The 22,948-nt window shown below is 38.6% G+C and overlaps 1 protein-coding gene across 1 annotated transcript; it reads right to left on the bottom strand.

The window, feature by feature from the left end:
- Positions 1 to 217: 217 nt before the first annotated feature.
- On the bottom strand, positions 218 to 21,996 carry gipc2 (GIPC PDZ domain containing family, member 2). Its single transcript, XM_042497161.1, has 6 exons — positions 21,394 to 21,996; positions 8,787 to 8,972; positions 7,016 to 7,196; positions 5,156 to 5,268; positions 4,300 to 4,381; positions 218 to 3,488 (listed from the first exon to the last, which is right to left on the bottom strand). Exons 1-6 carry the CDS (start codon positions 21,667 to 21,669, stop codon positions 3,337 to 3,339), a joined length of 990 nt encoding a protein of 329 aa, XP_042353095.1. The 5' UTR covers positions 21,670 to 21,996; the 3' UTR covers positions 218 to 3,336.
- Between the last annotated feature and the right edge of the window lie 952 nt (positions 21,997 to 22,948).

Raw genomic sequence — 22,948 nt, 5'->3', positions numbered from 1 at the left:
GTAAATAAAAACATGGGAAAATAGTGTCCAAGTTGAAAAATACTTAAGTTACCTTTTAAGTAAATTGCCTTGTTTGTCTTTAGACAACCATGAGGTTTTTTAGTTTTGAGAAGTTTCATTAACCCTTTGTAGACTACTTTATCGTTCATTTAAAACCAGTAGTTGTGTTTTCACCCAACAGCAATGACACTTTATATTAGTCGAGATAAATATTTTAACACCTACTGTGATGTGCTTCCAAAGATCCTCTACAGTACGTTAGTTATATCTGTGACAATATTTACCATGCACTAAAACACGCGCTCTGTACTTCTGATTTATCCTCAGTCTTTAAAATAATATTAATTATTCATTTATACCTGCCAATTTATGTATTTATCTATATCTACATGATTGTTTTTTTCCTGTTCTGGGTTTGCTGCTCGTGAAGTGACACTAATCTTTTTTTCTTTGTACTCGAATTAGGGATGAAAACATTGGTTATGTGTTCTTGATGTATTTTATACACGTACACAGCCAAAGTGTGCAAATAAAGTTTGTTGTACTGAGTCGCTTGTGAGCCGTATGAATTCATGACACAGCTGTGGTAACAGTATATCAAATTTTATTGTCTATCCAACAATAGTGATCCCTTATGGTTTGTCAAACAATACGCAGCTGCTGCCAACAGTTAAAGGGGAACGCCATCTGAATTCAGAATTTCCACGTTTAATTTCCATGGCCGAGGAAAGCTCAATTAATATTTGTGAACATGAGCTACTCTCTCCTAGATAAGTCAGTCCCAAACTTGAAATGTCATAAGGTATTAAGTCTGGAGTTGCTCCAGAAAAAAATATTTTTTCTATTACTACTCTATACTCACTTAATTCCCCTGAGTGATCTTTCACGATTCATAAAACTCTTTTCACTGCTTATTCGAGGCGGGAATATTGCAACGTTAGACTGAATTGTCTCACCTTTAAGCCGCCACAGGAGGTAGTAACAGCGCTGACACAGCGTCTGTATAAACAGGACAGCTGGCAGGACAGGACCATGGGTGGGACAATTTGACGAGTTATGCGTGCGACCAACTGCAGGAGATTAAAGCTGCATTTACACTGCCTCCTCAAGGTGGGAATATTACGCCTTTATGCCGCCTCGCCATTCTGTATAAAAGCTACTATCGCAGAAAAAGAGGGGGCAGAGTTGTCTCACCTCTAAGCCAGGGACAAAAAGTAGCATCTGTGTAGGTCTGTGTAAAACCTAAAGCTCAAAAGACGTGACCATGAGTGAGGAGGTGTAACATTTTGATGATGTGTTTGTGTGCGCGACCTAAGTATTTATGTGTGCGGCTACTATAAAGAAGAAGAACGGCGGTCCTAAATGTCCGCAAACTGGAAAAACAATGAGATCCAGGGGCTCCTCACCTTCAGAGCAGAGGACGAGATCAGCCGCCATATAACAGAAAAGGTAAATAATTGTGATTGAAATGTTTTGCATTTGTTAATGTTTATAAAGTGCTGCAGATGCATCTATTTGATGTCGAGCTAGAGGTAGACGTTTTCGTGTTAAACATCAAGTCTGTAACGCCTCTTGATTGCGGGATGCCACGATGCAGTGTATAATCACACACTGGAGTGGAACGATGCCGCCATCGTTTGGTTGTGTGTAAAAATGCAGTGGCAGTATACAGAGGGGACTTCGTTGTGGCCCTTTAGGGGGCTCTCTGTGTAAAAGTGGCTTTAAAAAGCAGCTAATAGCAGTTGATTCGGGAGCTCCTCACCCTCTGCTGAGGACGAGATTGGCCATAAAACTGAAAGTAAATGATTGTTACCGCCTTGTTAATGCCATTGTTATTGTTTAGGAAGCACTCAAGACATGTTTGTTAAAAGTTCACAGACGTCAAAGTTGTTGTGTTAAACGTCAGGTCTTTTTTGGTTCCACAATACCGGCATGCTGTCTAAAATCACACATTGAAGCAGCATGATGCCGCTGTTGTTTAGTTCTGTGTAAAAATGCAAAGGCATCATAAAGAGGGGACTTCATAGCGGATCTATAGCAAGATCTCTATTGTCTTTGGGGCAGCTTTAGTCTTTATACGTTATGACATCAAGTATTTGAGTTTTAGCACTCTAGGACTTAGTTTGGTAAAGAGTTACTCATGTTTATGAGCATTTTTGGACTTTCTTAGACCATAGAAATATCATGTATGAATTTTTAAAAAATGGGAGTAGTTCCCCTTTAACATCAGTAGATTACACTAATCAAGTCACTATTTAAATTCAGTCTGACAGTGATTTAAATAGTGCAGGTACATTAATGCAAGTGCATTCATTAAAGACATTGGATTGTAATTTGATCCCACTCCAGACACACAGCCTCCAAAAAAAAGGCTTATTTAGCAAAGAACTCTCTTTCATACAAAGCCATGTCTCAGTGTAAAAATGTCTTGCAGCATGATTTTTCATGATAAAATAAATTACACGAAAACAAATAAGCGTGCATCTCTAAATAAGCCTCATTTCATGACATGTTAACGATGCTAAAATAAATTTTATTAACAGAGAAACATGAGGAACGTCGGTGGAATGTGTCATCAAACTTGGCTAAAGGCATTAAAAGACAAAAAATCTGTATTGCTCAGGTGGACGAACTGCTCAAGCTGAGATGTGAAAGGGCACAAAGACGAGGTTTAAGAAAATCACAGCGTAAATGTCACATCAGCAAAGTGAACGCTGACATTTCGTCACTGTGAGGTCATTTAAAAGATTTGAAAAGACGATAGGGAGGTAAAGGTTGCTTTAGAGAGAAATATTGCTATTTTTTTACTATAATTACACTAATTACACAATGCTGCTGCTATAAAATCAGCAACATTTTCACATATAAAAAAAAGTCTATAAAAAGCTGTGATGCATCTGTATATTTAAAACAACACAGCTATAGAGTGATTCAAACTGAGGGATTGTTTTAAAATTTTAAACGTGTGCACATACCATTTTTTAAACCAGTGTAATAGACCATTACGTCTGCTGTCATCGTGTGCTTTTTAAGATGCAGCTGGAGCGAGGTTTGTGCAACATCTGGAACTCCTCAGCACGCAGGAGGCAGCTCCAGTGCTGGAAAACTGCATTTCATGGTTATCTTTACAAGATGACGCATGCTAAATCTCACTTTTACACATTCCATCCACCCCCCAGTTTATGCTGGTTTGTCCAGTTTGCTACCGAGGATATTGAGATGTGAGTTGGGGAAGGAGGGAGTGTGTGTTTGTGTTTGTTTGTGTGTGTGTGTGTGTGTGTGTGTGTGTGTGTGTGTGTGTGTGTGTGATTGCCGTGGAAAGGGCAGGATTAAAACTTAAAATCTTCCCTGCTTGGCGTCTCCGATGGCCCCCCAGACGTCAAAGACAAATTCGTCAGGAAAGGCGAAGTCTCCGAGGGTCTCGTCTAACGCCATGGCAAATTCATCGGGGTTCTTCTTGTCGCGGCCGACCTCGACCATCGTAGCAGCTGGAGACACAAGAGCGATATCAAATAACTGAAGATTTTTTCATAAAAATGCTCACATCCAGACTTTAAGAGAGAGAGGATTAATTGCTCTCGATTAAACTTATACTGAGTGTGATTTGGTCAGTATTTCTGATATGGAACAGCTAGTTTTTCATCATCAACCATTGTTTATCCAGGGAAAACAAACTGAGCATTAAGCTCTTTCACACTTATGTCCTGGATTCACATTCAGTGGGTAAAAGGGATATACAACATATCACAGCAACAAATAAAAAAAAAAAAAAATTAAAAAAAACAGCTAGCAGCAATGGCTATCAAAAGTCACAAATTGCAATAAAATCAATAAAAAGGCTAAAATATTAAATAGCAATACCAGTGAAAAAATACATAATAACACAACAGAAGAGAAAAACTGTAAAAATCATGACAACAAAACAATAAAACCCATAAATAACTATCATGTCTGTGAATTAACCAAAGCAGGAGCACTGTGCGGTAATTATATTATCTAGCAAACACTTAAAAAGACCTACAGACACATACCGACCTAATTTCAATACATATTGTAACTTGTGCCATCTACTTTTATTATATTGGAGAGAAAGCCTAAATCTCTACAGCTGATTTCTGCAACACTCGGCAGATCTCACTGAAATCTAGTTTGATGAATAGCACAGTTAAGAGGAAAAATATGTATTTTAAATTGAGGGTGAACTGTCCCTTTAAGTATTAAAAAATGCAAAGGCACGTCTGATCTCTCGGTGAGTGTGAATAATGTACACCGGTGTTGCTCATGAATATTTATACTCACCAAGTTCAGTGTCTCTGATGCCCATGTAGCTCTCCAGGAGGTCGTCGACCTTCTTCACTGCTTTCTCCTCAAATTCTGTCGGCTAGACGCAACAAACGACTCAATTTCAATCATTCACTTTCTCAGTTTTACTGTTTTTGCTGCTGTAATGTTTTTTACCAACAAATTTTTATCAAAATATGATAAGGAGATCAGCCTGACATTGATTTAATAGTATTATTCATTATTTCATTAATAAGGGGGAACATTTTGTTCATGTGGATCAGGTGAGAATGTAAGGACAAGTACGCACCATCTTTTGTTTGGTTGTGTATCTTCAAGATAAAGATTAAGATTATATCAGGAGCAAAAAAGAGGAAACTTCGTAGCAGTCGTCATAGAAATGGAAAGGTAGGACAAAACTCTCTCTCCCAGTATAATGCTGCGTTCAATTGTACTCAGACCTCGGGGGGGAAATGACCTACAGCTGGGCAAAGTGCAACGGAGCGGCCATTCAAGTCGGGATTTCAAATTGGGAACTTAAGCAAGATCCACGTAGACCGAGTTTGTTGAATTGACGTCACAGGAGTATGGTGGTGCACATGGTGAATGGTAAGCAGAATTACCTGTTCGTCCATTTTAACTTTTATGAAGTGTTTTGTGTTGTGAAACATGCTTTAACAACTTTATATTTGATTGTGTTTGATAAAAGTCTTTGCGAGCACGTAGCAGCTACCTACATCAATGAATCTGCATGCAGCCAAATCGTAAGTCATAAAAACCGACACGTTATTATCGAATTCAGGCTTGCAGCGTAAGACATCACAACACTTTGTTGTGACACATGAATCTCAGTAGATTTCCTAGAGAAACTCACCTCCTCCTCTACAGTAGCCGGTCCTTTGGAGCGGAGTCTCAGAGTCCCCCTCCCTGTGCCGATCTTGTTGTCGCTGTTAGGTTTGGCTCCCTTCGACCTGGGCTCGAGCATTTCTGTCAGTCAGAGGGGTGATGATATTACAGAAAGTTTCTGGAAAACTGTCACTCGTCTGAACCTAAAGGGTAAATTTTCCCCATGTTCAAATGTTTTTGTGACAAGGTGGCAAATGGAACAGCAATTTTTGAAAGTGGTCCAGGTCTGAAAGAGACAGCTGCAGCTGGCAGCTGCTAAACAAGCTGCCTTATAATGACTTTGATACCATTTTTGCATCAACAATTCATGTCAAATGAAAGTGCTTGTTTTTCCCACCAATGTGGAACTGGTCCGTTACTGTTCCCACACCTAATTTTGAACCACTCAGAGCATTTTGGCCAAAATTAAATTTGGTTCTCAATCAGAATCAAAAACTAAGATGTTTCTCATGACTTGAAGTGCGAATCGTGATGACATCAGTGGGCATGTTATATTCTACAGCAGCGTTTCCCAAACCTCTCCTCTAATGCCGTTTGTCCAGCATGTTTTGGATCCTTCTCTGCTCAAACAAAGCTGATTCAAATGATCGACTCGTTATGAAATCCTGAAGCTTCTTGACAACGAGTTGATCATTTAATTCAGCTGTGCTGCAGCAGCAGCAGATCTAAAACATGCAGGAACGAAGCACTCGAGGAGAGGTTTGGGAAACGCTGTTCTACAGGCTGGAGAGAGATTTCCTCCATCACAGTCTGGTTCACTGCAGACACGGCCAGGGACAGCAGGCTGCAGCACAAAGAGAGGGTGATTGGCTGCCACCTGTCATCTCTCCATGACCTGTCCAGACAGACTTTTCGAGACCCAACCCTCTGGCGAGAGGCTGCGGTCCATCAGGACCAAAACCTCACGCCTCACGAACAGTTTCTTCCCCTCTGCGGTCACCATCGTGAACAATACTCCACCCCCCTCCCTCCCCCACCACCCGCATGACACCGGCTCTCACCCAGCCCCAGAGTCTGAAAACGTTACATTAATGTTAAGATAAATCAGTTTTTATGTGTTTGCATTAATGCACACTGGACTGGATTTCTTCACACTGAACACTGTGGGTTATTTTATTTATTTAAACTTTAGATATTTGCACTATAACTCTACTTCTGAAAAAGTGTACAGTCCCTCCACTGCATCTTTAGTACATACAATTTGTGTTCTTTATATTCTATTTTGTCATTTTATAAATCTAACTGGCTTCTATATTTGATCTTATGTTCTATTCTGTTTAAATTCACTATTTTTATTCTTCCTTTGTGTTAATTGTTTTGCACCAAAACACCAAGTCACATTCCTTTTATATGTAAATGTACTTAACAATAAAACCAGATTCTGATTCTGAAAGCATTGATGGAGAAGTCAAGTGAAATATCATCACGACTTCTGGTTTTATTGTATAAAGCACTTTGTGTTACAGTTTTGCTCGTATGAAAAGTGCTTTTGAAATAAAGTCTGATTGGCTGATAGACTGAGAGCTACTTATCACAAGTGAACATGATAACAATGACCAGTAAAGGTTTGTTGAGGCTATTCATTTGTAGTGCGGAAATAAAAGCAGCGCTGTGTCACCACAGTGAAAGCTTACAGATACTCATTCTAATGTTTTTTCGTTTTTTGTATCATGCAAACGATCGACAAAATGATTTCATGCTGAGAAACGCTGCAGCACAAGACTCTGTCCAGATGTGTCTGAATCCTGAAGGTGAATCATCTTTTCACCATGTGGGTCACTTATGTAACGTGTTGATGCACCTTTTCTGTATCTCGTTTGTCACTCACCGAAGGCCTTCATCGGCTCCACCAGTTTGAGGGTGAAGGACTTGTCTCTGGGCAGCTCTTTAAGCATGCGGGCGACCTCGTAATGCCGTGTCCCGACGATGTTATGACCGTTAATGCACTCCACGTGGTCGCCCACGCAGATCACCTTCACCCCGTCCACGACACTGCCCTCTTTGATACGCTGCAGAGGAAGCCGGTAACAAAACGTATTAAAACACAGCAAAATTACATTATATGTGTAATTTAACACCTACTGTGCCGCAAAAATTGTTTGTTTGAAGCAACACGAGACAAAAATAGAGATCGAAACAAGAGCAAACAAACCGAAAAAAAATCCCGCTGCAATAATTAATACCTCTCCTGTATTTTGTCCTTATACCAGATAACTGATTTTCTCTTGTTTATGGACCCACTGATGCAGAATAGTTCTTAAAATACTTCCATGGAAAGTTTAATTCATTTTTGCATGAGACTTCAACAGCTTTTACAAAAAGAAAACAAAACATTTGTTATGCAAATATATCCACTCTACCAGAGCAGGAGCGGCTGCACTGCATGAGGTTGGGACTTTTATGAATATGAATGATACTTTTCTGGTCTTTTTCTCTGCAGGATTTTACAGAGCACACTGCATTATGCTGGATTATTCACGTTCTCAAGAGTCTATAAGATGGAGGAAATGATAAAGTAGTTTTAATTTTCCACACAGTTAAAAGGTTAAATCAAAACACTGACCCACAGCTTTATTGTGTCATAAACACTGTCAGGTTTTCTGGATGCAGTGCTGTTTGGGCATCACATGATGGCACATGTGAGCACTTTGTTGTGGTGGAGTAAAATGACTGAGACCAAATAAGCTCATTACAGAGTCTGCAACAACAGAGGCATAAATACCAAGCTGACCTGTAATTTCTGCTCTAAGAGCAAATAAGTTACTTTAATTGCAGCAGTCGTGCAAAAACAGCTACCGTTTTGCGCATGCTGTGATATAAACAATAAGGTCATTATGAGCATCTTGAATCTAATATGATCAGGAAGTTCGTCTGTAACAGGAAACACTTGTCTGTTTCAATATTTTAATTCAGAAATCAGAAACACATTTATTGCCAAGTAGGTTTGCACATTCAGGGAATATGCAAGTTTTTTTAAGTTTTATTTTGGTGTGCAACTGTCACAATAAACTTAGAAAGAGTAAAAAAAAGCTAGCAAAAGTAAAGAATCATAAATATAAAATCCTTATAAAATAAACAGATAAATGAATACTATAGACAAGTGTTTCCTGTTACATATATATATATATAATGAATGATTAACTGATTAGTCATTATCATCCCTAATTTCAAATAAATGATTATTTGATTAACTGTAAAACTAATACATTTATAATAAAAAGGGTTGTTGCTCCCCACTTATTTTTTTCAACACAATTTTAGCTGACAAAAGCATACTTATTATTAAAATTACTTAGTTTAAAATGAATGAATGAATGAATGAATTTAAATCCAATAAACACAGACGACTGTTTTATCTTTATTGTGAAACTGCTTAATTTGAGATACTCAAAAGAGCAAAATAAATGTGTGGACAGTCACTAACACAAAGGCACACATGACATTTACAGTAAATTAGCCAAAACAGCAAAATACAATACAATGTAAATGAATTCCTTTTCTTATTCTATGCCTCCTCACATTTTTACTGTGACATTATTGGAGACCAGGGAGGTGAAATAAGGCTGATGCTGAAGTGTTCAGGATGAGTTTTTTCTCACCTTGATGAAAGCGTACCCCGCTCCGTTGTCCGTGATGGTGAGGCCCAGAGCATCTTCAGATTTATAAATTTCCACCTCCTTCTTGAGCCCTTTAATGTGGGCGAAAATAAAATCCTCGAGGCCAATCTGGCCCCCCAGGAGCTTGTCCATGTCGATCTTGTGGGTGTTGAGGGTGCAGAACAGGATCTGTGCACACGGACATGAAGCAGACGGATATAATATATTGCAAAAATACACACATTTAACAAAACTAAGCAAAAAGTGATTAAAAACGATATAAAAGCTTCCTAACAGGCACTAACACAGACTATTAATCATTTTCACTTTACAAAAGAATAATAAAAGAAGAGGTCGAACTGTGAGGGAAAACCCCAGAAGCATTTGCATCCTTTATGTAATATTTTTAAAAAATGATTCCCTGTTTAGTCACAGCCTGAAAACGGAGCCAGATTAAAAATAAAAGTGTCTGATGACAGAGCACTGCCTCCGTATGCTAAATACAGGACTCATCAGAGAGCGCCGTCTTTATTGCAGCAGCCAAGTTATGCAGCTCTGCCCTCTAACACCCCACAGAGTCATCGGTGTGTGTCTGTTTTAAGTCCTCAGCCAGTGACGGAGCACAGAGGGGGAAAATGACCTTCCCTCCTGTGCCAGAAATGCTGAAATCTGGCTTCACACCTCGCGGCTGCCAGGACGGAGAGGATGGAAATGTGATCACCAGGATCAGGACACACGCGCGGCCTGATTTAACAGCACTTTAAACAGAGACTGGACAGTGAAACCAGGGAGAGACTCACGGATGTGAATCATTTATGACGCCTAACTCACCTAGACTGAAGATATTAATAACATCTGCTTTCATATCTCTTTACTCAGACACTCAGTTTTGCACTTTAGCACACAAAGATGTAAGAAAAATTCCTGAAAATGTAATAAAATTTGCACTCAACCTGATCAAAAGTTCAATAAACGTCTTGGCTTTTAATGGATTAATTTTTGCTGACTCGTGACTTTTCTGCAATATGTTGTCATTTATCTTTTGTTGTATTTTTCTGTTAAATGTTAATTTTTGTTTGTATTTTCTACGTTTTTTCTGTTTGTTGTTTTCAAGTTGAGAGAGGTCTAATTTAATCTAGATTTTAGGCAGTTTTTAAATTGTGTGCAACTAAACTAAAACTTAAAACTTAAACTAAAGTTAAAGCTAAAACTAAACTGAACTAAACTACACTAAACTAAACTAAACTCCACTAAATCTAAAACTAAAGCTAAAGAGAAAAATCCAGATTATTTCCTGACTTCCATATTCATTCAATCTTTATTTAGTCTCCATGGATGATAAAGCAAGCTCTAATTTACAATGACGTCGAGAAAAAAAACATCACACAAAAATAAAAGTGTACAACAAGAAGAGTAATAAAGTAATCTAACCAACTAAATGCATTAAAACAATACAGTTAAGATAAATTAAAATTTAAAATAAGATTAGAAAACATAAAAATGATTAAAACAATAGTGGGGCGCCCCATGTACAAAGGCTATGTCCCCCCTGCAGCAGCCGCAGGTTCAGTTCTGGCCCTTTGCTGCGTGTCTTCCCCTCTCTCTCCCACTTTCACACGCTGAAGCTGTTCTGTCAAATAAAGGTCAAAACATCCTAAAAAAATACCCTTGAAGAGAGGAAAAAACAGCATTGCTGTTACCACCACTAACTACAGGTGTCGCCAAATCAACCAGGACTGAAATCTTTGAGATCGCCACTTTAAGTGAAAATTTGATTATATTTCAAGGCATTATTACATTTTCAGGAAATGATTACATTATTGGGTGCTACATGCCTGTATGCAACTTCAATAATAATAATTATTATTATTATTATTATTTTTTTATAGCACTTATAAAAACCAATGTTACAAAGTGCTTTACACATAAAATCACAAATCTACAAATCAATATCTTTACTGATATTAATATTATTATTATCAGTAAAGAAAAATATAAAAACAATGGCTGAATAGAAAATCAACAAGAGCAGCGCAAGACTTCAGTGCAATGTCAGGAGTGAGGTAAAAGTTAGATCTTGAAAATCAATCCTAAAACAAATGTGGGATCAGCGTCCTCGCAGGGCTTTGACAAACACTGAACTGGGATTTAGTGTCTGACTTCCGGGTAGAAAGGGATTGATTGGTTCATCAGGAGGATGACCTTTGTGCACCAATCGCACTCTGGCAGCGAGGCCGGCCTTGTTTGGGCCTTTTTTTCTCCCCTGTGTACCAACAGGCGCTGTTCACACACACATTAGCCGTCATGGCCTCGTGCGTTGCCTCGGGTTACCAGACTATAAAAGAATGGGATTATAATAGAGGGAGGCCGCTGGAGGAGGAGGGGAGTGTGGAGGAGAAGAGGAGGCAATGTTTGAGGCAAGGGAGGGGTGTACTGTAGCTGAATTGATGGCTCTTTTCCATAACAGAGCCTGCCTCTCTCCCCTCCCAGGCCAGGGCATTACCCAAGAGCGAGTGGGAGGAACGGCAGACGCCTACACCCGGTTACCAAGGCTGCTGACTACATTAAGCAGCTCTCAGCGCTCCTCTCCTCCCGCTGAGCTGACAGCCACATCGTGCAGCAGTGGAGCTAAGATGCAGCGTCACAAGCACACTGCAGAGTGACTGTCTCTCCTCTGACGACCTGACTCTCAACGGCAGATACTACACCTCCCACGGCCTGCGCCACTCTGACCACGACCTTGATAACCACATGGGAAAGGGCAAGTGAAAGAGAGGCAGTGCAATCTGTTCACCATCACCAAAGACGGAGCCACTCACGGGTCAACGTTGTGAAACACAGCGCGCCATTAATGCCAGAACCATACAGTAAAAACAATAATAATGGGCACGTCAGAGGTGTATTTTCCGACATTATATACTTTTTGTCTGACACAAAAGTCAGCTGCAAAGCTAAAACATAAACAATAAATGCCCCAAAAGTTAGTTAAAAAAATCTTTGCAGTTTTCTCCTTTTTTCCTGCCAAATATTATCACCAACTTTGCCAAGAGGTGGACTGTTTTTTCTCTTTTTCTTTCTATCTTTCTTTTCTTCAAAAAACATACTATTAGTATCACTGTTGCTTGTGTGAATAAATTAACAACTTCTAATTTATTTTTTACAGAAAATGATGCAAGTATGCTGTGCTGCATAATGTACACCAATTTTAATTCAATAAAGAAGTTTATACACGTCCATAGGAGATGCACAAACCTTTTTAAATCCTTTTTTGTACATTAGCAGAAAAGTAGCACAACATGAAAGTGAAAGCAGTGCTCTGCAATAAACTTATTTTGTCCCTAAAATCAATTTCAAAAAAATCACAATAAATAATCATGATCTCAATTATGATAAAAAATAATAGTGATTACCATTTTGGTCGTAATCATGCAGCCCTTGCTGTGATAATTTATGAATATTCAAATATTTTATATTTGTCATAGAGAGACGCCATGAAATTATAATCATGGATGTTTTCGGATGAGCTGAGCCTGTTGAAATGCTGAGCAAAACACACTGTTTTTGTCAGCATATTATAAGATTGTTGATCCGTTGATTATGTCATATTTTGGTTAAGTGTGCAGTCTCAAACATTAACATTTTTGGTTTAATTTTCCTGATTACGTGTTGATCTTGCAGTTAACAGCCTTGAAGTACATGCTGGGCACTAAGCTCTTTGTTCTCTTTTTCTTGCAAATATTTTCATTTCAAAATTCTTACTGGTGGACATAAGACGTTAAGCTTCGGGGAAAACAAGCAGTGGAGTTGCATCTCAATGAGGACAACATGTTGAATATATGAGGCGTTTGGTGCCTACATTGATAATGAGCAGCGATGTGTCAGGATCCGTCTGAATCAGCTCAGAAAGTGATGATTAATCACATCACACCTTCACTTGGCTGTAAGTCATCAAAGCTCAGTGGTGCAATGTCACTACTGTAAGTACGTGTACTCGTATACAAACCTAAGGTATTTGTACTTTACTTCATTATTTTCATCTTATATTACTTAATCATCTTATATATATATATATACACATTCAATCAAATATCTCATAAGTGCAACAGCTTTGCAACCAAAATGTCAGCTCAGCTATGAAGAAACTTCACTGTGGGACAAATTATGAAGTCCATCTCTCTTTTTTCATTGTTTACTTTATGTTTGCTTATTGACTTTGTTTTCTTGTTTGTTTACTTTTCTTGACTGAATGACTTATGTATTTGTTTCTTAAACTTTTTGAGCTGAGATTCCTTAAAAGCCCAGAGGGGTTTCTTAATCTCACCTGAACAACCACCTTTTAGTTGTATTTCTAAATCTTAGAAATCTTACCGCACCTATGTTAATATTTTGTGTGGCCAACAGGTTTCCCAGCTATAAAAATAAATTGTAATTCAATAAAATTAAAGGTTTCTCAAGCAGATCTTGTACAATAACATATAAGTAAGATCTAATGAATCTCTACAACTCTCCACCTACATGCAGATCACTCCTCCTGCCTCTGTTTGAAGAAAGCTGAAATAAATACAGCCTTTAATTGAATCTCTCTCTGAGTTATGTTCTGCATTCAAACAGTGTCGACTTGGGAAACCTGTTTCTTTGGCAACTGAGTGTCTGTCCATTAACAGCCTCTTCAACCGATCTTTTAATGGCAGGAAAGAGGGTTCGAAAGATTAAACGGAGAGTTTCATGCTCACAGAGGTGAATGTGTAACCAGTGGGATAATGTTCTCCCCATTTCCTGTCTTCATCTACGTCTGTGTCGGGTGTTTTTAGTTGTTAGTTTACAGGGAACGCTGACGTAAGCTGTGTGTTTTGCGGCGTGGCTCATTCTCAACAGGATATCACATTCATCAGCATTTGAGTCGGTGTAATGATTTACCTAACTGCGGATGTGAGATTCTTCAGAACGACGGCTAAAGGGTTTATTTCATGAAAAGCAGAGCTCATGATGAAAAGCTCGTCTGAGTCTGACAAGCTCTAACAAGATTGATCTGTTTCAAACGTGACCCCGGTTTTCAAGCACTAATTGAATCATTTCACAGCGTTAAAAAACGAGAGTTTAACTGTGTGGCGGCCAGAGGTCAAACTCTCTTTTTCTGATGCATCACCACTCTAGTCAGGAGACAACAAATATTGGTTGTTTTGTCTCCGCCATCACATCCCTCCTCAGAGAGACCAACAGAAACCTGAACTCGCCTCTCAATAAACCTGCCGCTGTTGATCTGTGGGCTCAGCTGCCGTGACAACACTTTCCTCTGCATCGCTGCTGGTAAACAACCACTTTAATCGCCATAAAACCAGATCCAGTCCAGTCAGTGGTGAGCACACACACCTGGGGTCTGTTTCTGCAGCTTCTCTCACTCTCACTCACACACACACACACACACACACACACACACACACACACACACACACACACACTCCTCGTTAGCGTCACATTTGTTTCTCACGCCGTGCACACAGTCACACAGGCAGAGTTAGTGCCCATTTGCTTGTCACATGTGTAGTGAAGCACAATTAGCAGTAACCACATGTTCACCAGAATCCTGTTGCAGGATCATTTCTGAACGTGTTATTAGCCACTAATACAATATAACCGGGCGTGTTTACTATGCAAATAAATTACTGTGGTACTACATGTAAACATGTCCAAGTAGACAACATTTCTTATTACAAAAGAAGGAAAACACCATCCTTTCTTTTGTAATACAACAAAATAACTCCACAAATAATTTACCTCAAATAGTTTACCATACGTTCAGTGATAGGGGTCAACAGATATTGGTCTTTCAGGGCTGATAATGATTATTAGTAATTAATGAGACCATTAACCGATGTTTGGAACCAATATGCATTTATAATAAAAATGAAAATCTTTCTATCAGTATTTAGATTTTAGAATATAACAAACTCTAACATAAAACTTTGCTTTAGTACCTTTAGCAAATGTCAATCAAAACTGAAATGTTCAACATCATATACAGAAAGTTTCCTGCAACTTTTTTCAAACGAAAAATGAATGAGTAGAAATAGCTCTCTAAGGTTTTACATAGTAAAGTTCAACACTGACACTTATTTTGCATGTATTGCAGACTCCCTTCCCTATACAATACACACTTTTTCATCAATTAATTTTTATCGGTGATCATTAAAATAAAATGCTGATACACGTAATCGGCAAAATGTCAAATGTTGGCCCCAGTAATAGCCAGGCCAATAATCTGTCAACCCCTACTCTTTGGACTTTTTTGGAAGTCGGTGAAGTTGTGTCAGAAACCCCCACTGAGCTTCATACATTTATCAAATAAAAGTGATCAGGGAATGTGTATGGAGCAGAATTTATGGCTCTAATAAGCAAAATCTTATGCTCATATCCTGACAAACGACAAAAGCTCACTTGACATTCTCTACATGCAGAAATAAATGAATAAATCCTCAATCTACTGATCAAGTCAAACTTGAAAGTATTTGACAAAAATAATATCTCGGAAGTGATTGCAGGAGCTCATACAAACAACAAATGAGCTTGTTTCACATAATCCCCCCAAGTTAAGAAATGTCTGGCTGCAAACCTGGAAGTACAACCACCTGGAAAACAAAACAAGACGTGTGGCTCTGTCTCACACACGTCCGCAGCCTCAGTATTCAAACTGTAGGCAAATGACTAGTGAGCAGGTGGAGGAGAAGTCACACCTCAAACGCCACAGCTGCAGGGCCAATAAACAGACTTTGACCTGAACACATAAAAAGATCATTTTTCATCTACACACTGCAGCACTTCAGTCATGACTGAGACAACACAGAGACTGAACTGAGTTTACACATTATACGCACTTCACTTTTTGTACATTTGCTGTTTTAAAATGTCATTTCACCGAGATAAATTCCTCCCCATCACTTCTGCTTCCTACAGCGACTGAGCTTTACTGTAAAATCAGGACTTGTGTCTAATTAAAGGCACAACAATAACAGTGAAACCAGACGTGCTTTAATGCAATGTGATGTCTGTTTGGAGAGAAATGTGTCACCTATTGGAGGCAGTGAGCACAAGGAAGACAACTCCATTGTTACATTATATAATGCATATCAGGCTCGGCCAAGCACTCATGTAACCACACAACCACAAACAACCACAGCCACGGTTTCTGCGTGGCTCCATGTGTGACTACTGTGTCCTCCGGCTAAAAAACAAAAGTATAGATTCATGGAAATCCCTTTAAATCATCACTTATGACCCACTACAAGTGTTTGGCAGTTTATTTTTCTCTAATTAACTACTCTATAGTTTTAAGATTTTGATTTTGGAGTGGGGAAAAAACATAATATCTCCTCCCAACTTCTGCACCTTTTTAAAATGTTGCATTTTCCTTAATTTTATACATTTTATATACTCTTTTTTAGCTTAATTTTCATTAAAATTTCCCAAATTGGTTTAATTTTCAATCTAATGTTATGCATTCTGTGCATTCTATTTTTATCCTTATTTTTTATCTTATTTTTACTAGTATTATCTTTTGGGTTTTATGCACGTGAAGATGCATTCTGTGTATTCTATTCTGATCTGATCTTATTTTTTACTGCGTGTTTTTTTACGTGTTCATGTCTTCTGTGTCTTTTCATGTGAAGCACTTGGTGCATGTTATTTCTGGTAAAGCACGTTGGGCTACATTCTTGTATGAAAGGTGCTATACAAATATAGTTTACTATCAGTGAACGCACGATAATTATTACTTCAATTTAATATAATAATATAATTTCCAGCATCTTGTGGCCGATAAGATACAGATAAGCAATAATTTATTTTTGTTTGTTTTTCATTACCTGAGGATATGAAAGGCGATGTGGTGAGTACAGATGAATTTAATTTGTGAATTTTCATTTTTAAAAAAACAGACATTTTAGGCTGGAAAAATCACATTTTTGTAAAAGAAAATCTTTTTCAAAAGCAAAATCAATTTCATCAGAAAAAGAAAGAAAGAGAATGAGAGCGGCGCGGACACCGGCAGAGACACCAGTGGACAATGAGAGTGGAGAAGAGCGGAGCGGACACCGGTGGAGAAACCCGGCGGAGAATGAGAGTGGAGAGGACATGCGGAGAATGAGAGCGGAGTGGGCACCGGCGGAGACACCAGCGGAGAAAATTTAATCAAAAGCCATAGAACTGACAATGTACACAGGTGTTTGAATTTAGAAACTAAAAAGCACTGTACTGTGAGGTCTGACGAGATATGTTTTAATCATTTTTATGTAAGAATTGCCTCTAGGCTAAGAAAGTCTTTACTCCTACTTTAACATTTACGAGGAAAATAAACCAGAAAAGAGCAATACCTGCAAATAAACACAAATGATTTAATCTGTCAGCAAAATTTAGGCATCATACTGACACCGGTACCAATCCTACTTGCAGGTATCCATTTAAAAATTAGACTTTTTGTTAGGAAAGGCGCTGATATCAGGTCATGTCCGGTCAACGAGCGCAGCATGTGGGAGAGGTTTGGTGTGTTTATGGAGGGAGGAGGCCCTGGGCAGACCTGCTCCCCTGGGTCCTCTGAGACGCCTCTGGCTGTGGCTGGGACGAGTTATCTGGTTAGATTTGAGGCGATGCCCACAGAGCCGGACGTGAGGGACTTCCTGTGGTAAAAACTGTGGAGTCCAAAAACTCACACTCCATCTGTCTGTCTGTCTGACCGCATCTGTCTTTGTCTTTCTGTCTATGCTACAGTTTTCAATAAGCCAGAGTGCTCGGTAGCACACATACTTTCTTCACTACAGAATGCCAATGTGACATAACCGCTTAACGGGACAGACTGAGATGTTGAAATTCGGGTTGTTTTTCTTCTGCTACCTGCTTGGCATTGCCTCTGTGGTGTGGGCGGTTTCAAAGGTCTGGACAAAGGCAGTGCTTGGCAAGCTTAGAGGCATTATTTCAGCAGGGAACTTTTTCTTATCTTGATGTGGTAATTTCCAAAAAAAAAAAAAAATACAACACCGCAATTCTTTACAGCAGATCTTCACTTGTTCCCCTTTAAAGCAGGCTCAGAGGTCAAGAAAAGCTACAGAAAAATATTCCTAGCGCTGGTGCAATATCACTGTTGTGTTTGGAGAAAGCAGTGTATGCAGACTTAGAGGTTTGCATCTGGTCTAAAGATGCAAGATGCTGAAAATCAGATAAAATCACAAATCTCTTTAGCTCCTCTGTACTGTGTTCTCTGTGAGGAAAAGAGCACGCCGTGAGGCAGTTTCTGCACAAAACAAGTCTCGACAAATGTAGAAAAGCCCTTATGAGGGTTATTAATAGACATGATGGAACAAATAGAAAAATGCCTGGTATCCTATTCAGAGATTTAAAAACAAACTGCAGAGAAGTATATCACTGCTGGAAAGATGGCCTTTTTATAAAACTGGGCTGTATATGAAATAGAAATATACAAATACTTTTGAAATTAGTGCTACATCACCAGAGGAAACAGAGAAAAAGGACGCTTTTGCTCTAGAGTTAGAGAACCTGCAGTTGACTATAAGTGACTGACTTTTAAATCGCTTTTCTCAGCTTGAACATTTTACAATAATAAAACCACCATGGCTCAAAAATTCAAAACAGAATAACTTATAATTGACCTTGTCTGCAGTTTGAGGTGTCCTGTCAACAGTTTAGATGTCTCTTTTACAACCGTGGCCCTCGAGGAAAATGCGTTTTGGACTGCAGGGTATTTTTTTTGCTGCAATACTGCAGGTAGCCACTAGGAAAATTTTCTGCAAAGTTGAACGGCTTTCCTGGGGGCCCGGTTTTCACTATGCAGGAAACAGTATGGCGCCCACTTCCTGTTCACGAACTCTCGCAAAACAGGGAACTAAAATATGTTCATGAAAACTTTATAGGCAAGCGATAGGGCATGAAGGAACACAACAGCGACAGTTCTTCAATGAAACGTTAAACTGTTGTTGAGGTTTGGCCTTTTATTCACACGACATCGACGCATACTCTTGAAACTGGGTTCCAGAGTGTAATCTTTTGAAAACGCCACCCCTTCTGTCGCTGCATAAACTGTCAATACGTGGATCCTGTAACAATGGTGACGTCAAGGCCGCACTTCACACATGCGCATATGTTCTTCTGTGGTGCGTCATAACAAAGTTACACCGCCAACTACTGGCCTGGCATGCATACTACAGCGTTTTCGGGTGTTTTTGCAGATATGTGTACACGAGTATTGTTCTCACAATATTATCATATGAACGCAGATTAATTTACAAACACAAAGGAAAGACTTTTACATTTTTTTAGGGTTGTTCTTGTCTTAACATGGCCACATATTTGACAGCTCTCCGTAGTTTTATCATTTTATCTCATTTTGGTCCGAATTTGAGAGTGTTGGCGGGTATGTCTCTTGATGACTTCTATACTCTTTGTGTCTGAGGTGGTGGCAAAAGCACAGCCTGTAGTTGGAGCAACAGTCCAAGAGTCTTTAAAACTTTGCCGGAAAACAAAAAAACGTCTAATCTGGACAACAGGGAGATCTAGGCACTGTTTAGATGGAGAGAAGTTTACCATAGTTTATTTACACGTACTTCTCACATTGTTATGATGCAAAGCTGGTTAAAAAATGTGTGCAGTATCCCTTTAAGGACATTTTTCTACCATCAAATCAGAAAGACTGTTGCCGGTTTCATGTACATCTTTTTGTGATGTCCTGTATTGTGTAATTGCCTCAGTGCTGATGCAACTGGGACAAATTCCTTTCCAATTATTGCACTTGTTGAGTATAATGACTGTATCTGTGAGCTTCAAGAGGGGGAAGTAAGTTCACGTCTCCAGCTCTTACAGCTCACCACGCTGATAACAGGCTGCCCCGCCGGCCTATCTAGTCATATTTCAGGCTGTCAAAAGCCAAACATGCCACTCACACTTTGCTTTGAAACAGGAGCTTAAGCAGTCAGGGCTTACAGGAGGACACAGAACACGCTTTTGTTTTTAGGAGCTCATCATATACCTGAAGTTTTGCTCCTGTTTCTCGGTGGAATTAGATGCTGAATGAAAAAATAAAAATAGAGGTAATTTGTCAAGTATCCGGTGAGCTCATACTTGGGATAAGACACCGATCTTGCAGGGCTGAAGGTGTGCAGACTGACAGGGCGTGCCTTTACACACACCAACTAGCTTTAACAATCAAAGATGACTCCTAATGGCCATCACGGGGTTAATCTCTGAGAAAAGCCATTTATAAAACTGTTTACCCAAACCTCTCTGGCAACTATTCATTGATCACTGCACTTAAAAAAAAAAGGTATTAACCCTTTGAAACCTGGAACGACATCAATTTTCTTGTGATGTCGTCAGAAGCCTTTCACAAGCATTGGAACCTGAGAAAATGATGATTACGTGATCTGATTACTTTTGAAAACATGGGAAAAAAAGCCATGTGGAATTTGGCAAGAAATGTCCAGAAAATAAAAAAAATAAAATAAATAGTAAAATGTGACAAGAAAATGATTTAAAAAGAGATTATTAGATATTAGGGGAAAAAAAGGACAGTGTCCAGGAAACTATATTTTTAATTCTCATAATTCTATATTCAAAATTATGCGAGAGAAACATATGTTTTTATTAATGTAAACATGTTTTATACTTCAGTTTTCAGAACTTTTTTGGGTCATTTTTATTTCCATGTTTATTTTTGTTTTTATTTTTTAAAACTTGTTTTCAGGTAATTTTCTTTCTCTCTCTCCCTCTCTCTATAGAAGCGCAACAGTTGTCACAATCCTCATCTTATTATTTTATCCATAACACTGAATATTATGTTATATCATTACTTTTTTCCCCTCCTTGTACATATCATATCTTTATATTGTATTTTTTTTAATTATTATTTTAGGATGCCTATTAACATTAATACAAGCTCCCTAGCTAACTCAGGTGCATTTACATTTGTTAAAACATGGATTAATGTACTTCGCCCGTTCTTAAATATATAAATAAAAATGAATAACAAATTAAAAATCTTTCTATTTGCATGTGTGTATATGTATTTATATAGGCCTACAGGTAGCCTATAAATCATATAAGTATTTCATCAATAATATTGATGATAATAACCACCAAACTGGAAGGAAATTTTCCTCCGAGTACACATTGTTTCTTTTCTTGTTTTGTATTATTTTAGGATGCCTATTAACATCAAAATAAGCTCCCCAGATAACCCAGGTGCATTTACATTTGTTTACATTTGGATTAATGTACCTTCTTAAATATATAAATACGAATTCTTTCTCTGTGTGCATCTCTCTCTCTCTCTGTCTATATATTTTTTTTATTTTTTTTCTCAATAATAACACTGAAAATTGATGATATTGACTACTAACCTGGAAATATCCCCAGTTGTCATTTCCAAATCTGATCACCTTAGTCATGATAGGTCACCCGAGCTACTCCCTACTCTGGTAAATAAAGCACAGTCCCTAAAATCACACATGAGCAGTCCCTGAGTAAACACCTGATTTCTTTTGAGTTTTACACTAAATGACTCTCATGACTTTTTTTCCTCCTTTAACAGCAACAGGTGAGCTCCTCTTACCTCAGGTGGGCTTATATTAAACGCCTCTGCTATTTTGGCGTACAGCTCCTTGACGTTGGAGAATCCCTCGATCCTGCCGGTGGGACTTCCGTGCGCCAGCTGCGTGTGGAAGACCAGTTTGGGCCGCAGGTTGGCAGGTGGAGGCGGCAGCCCCGCTCCGTTCACGGCGGATTTAGACAAGCTCCCGGCACCTGCGTGTCCGCCGCCGACCTCCTCGTTCTCCACCAAGTGCTCCTTCGTCGACCTGTTTTTCTTCCTCCACGGTCCCAGCGGCATTTTCTTGTTGTTGTTTGTTTGTTTTTCGACGTTGGAAGTAAAAAAAAAAAAAAGTCGCTGCTACAACATTGAAGTAGCTAACCTGTTGAGTTCCCAACGGTCGAGTATTTACTTCCTTCTTTCCTCAATCCTTCCTTCCGTCCTTCCTTCCTCCCGTGACACACTTTTCCTTTCCCTCACCTGTTCAGGTTTGTTCTTCGACAGCGGCTCGGTTCTCGTTGAATAAATGGAGCTGATATTCAACAGGTAGGGGTTGTTGAGTGAGTGAGAGTGGGATAAACTCAACCGGCTGGCCGCTCTCTGCTAACAATAGCTGCTCTGTTTGTCTATCAGCGTGCCGCGGGACGCAGGCGCAGTGGGCCCCGGGTTCAGTCCCAGCGGAGCACCTGCAGGCTGCACCATCACCGGGGGATCAAAACAATTACACAGGTATTTTTAAAACACGAGTTACCGTAGGTTAAAGCGACCTGAATTACACCTGCACACCAGTGGGGGAAATTAATTGAATACATTTAGAAACTTAAGTAATAAAACTCTTCTTTTAAATACTTTCCCAAACTTACTTTACAGCTAAGATTTTTTTTTTTTAATTAGAATAAATCTGTTATTTTGTTTCAGTCCATCTTTAATCAATTCATATATATATTTTTATTTGCTCTTAGCCTACATTCAATGTGTAAAATATACAAATAAAGGTTATTATTATTATTATTATCTTAAAAAAACAAAACCTGCAAGTGAGTTTTAAAGGTATGTTTCCTTTTTTTTTTAAATCTCCAAAAGCACATCATTTATCACAGCCAGAAATTTGTGTGTATATATATATAATCCGATAAATTTAGCAAAAGTATTAAAAGTAAAAAAGTACATTATAATAGAAGTGTATATATACCTTTTTACTGATTATACTTTACTTACTTTTACCCAAGTAACATTTTCAATGCAGGACTTTTATCTGTAATAGAGTATTTTCACAGTGCGGTATTAGTGCTTTGATTACTTTGATGTAAGTAAAGGAACTGCATACTTCTTCCACCACTGATCATATCTTATAAGCATATAATGTTTTGTCACCACTTTACTGGGTAGATTAGTAACGTAGGACTGCATCATATCATATGTTTTTTAACATAAAAAGTAACTAGTATCTATAAGTATCAAATAAATGTAGTGATAAAAACTGCTATATTTACCTCTAACATGTAGAATGAGCTTATGAAAAAAATACTCAGTATATGAGTATATGAGTATTTTGGTGATTTTTGAACAATTTTAAATA

The sequence above is a fragment of the Plectropomus leopardus genome, chromosome 12 (genome assembly GCF_008729295.1).
Source record: "Plectropomus leopardus isolate mb chromosome 12, YSFRI_Pleo_2.0, whole genome shotgun sequence".
In the NCBI taxonomy this organism is placed as follows: Eukaryota; Metazoa; Chordata; class Actinopteri; order Perciformes; family Serranidae; genus Plectropomus; species Plectropomus leopardus.
Note: the sequence above shows the minus strand (reverse complement) of the source record. Positions and strands in the feature narration are given on the sequence as shown.

What these genes read in the sequence shown, in the direction of transcription:
- gipc2 (XM_042497161.1), bottom strand. Translation starts at nt 21,669, where the DNA reads ATGCCGCTGGGACCGTGGAGGAAGAAAAACAGGTCGACGAAGGAGCAC. An exon ending in CGGCTACTGTAGAGGAGGAG is followed by an intron (nt 4,382 to 5,155) that starts GTGAGTTTCTCT and finishes TGTTGCGTCTAG; the next exon opens with CCGACAGAATTTGAGGAGAA. An exon ending in CATCAGAGACACTGAACTTG is followed by an intron (nt 3,489 to 4,299) that starts GTGAGTATAAAT and finishes TTGTGTCTCCAG; the next exon opens with CTGCTACGATGGTCGAGGTC.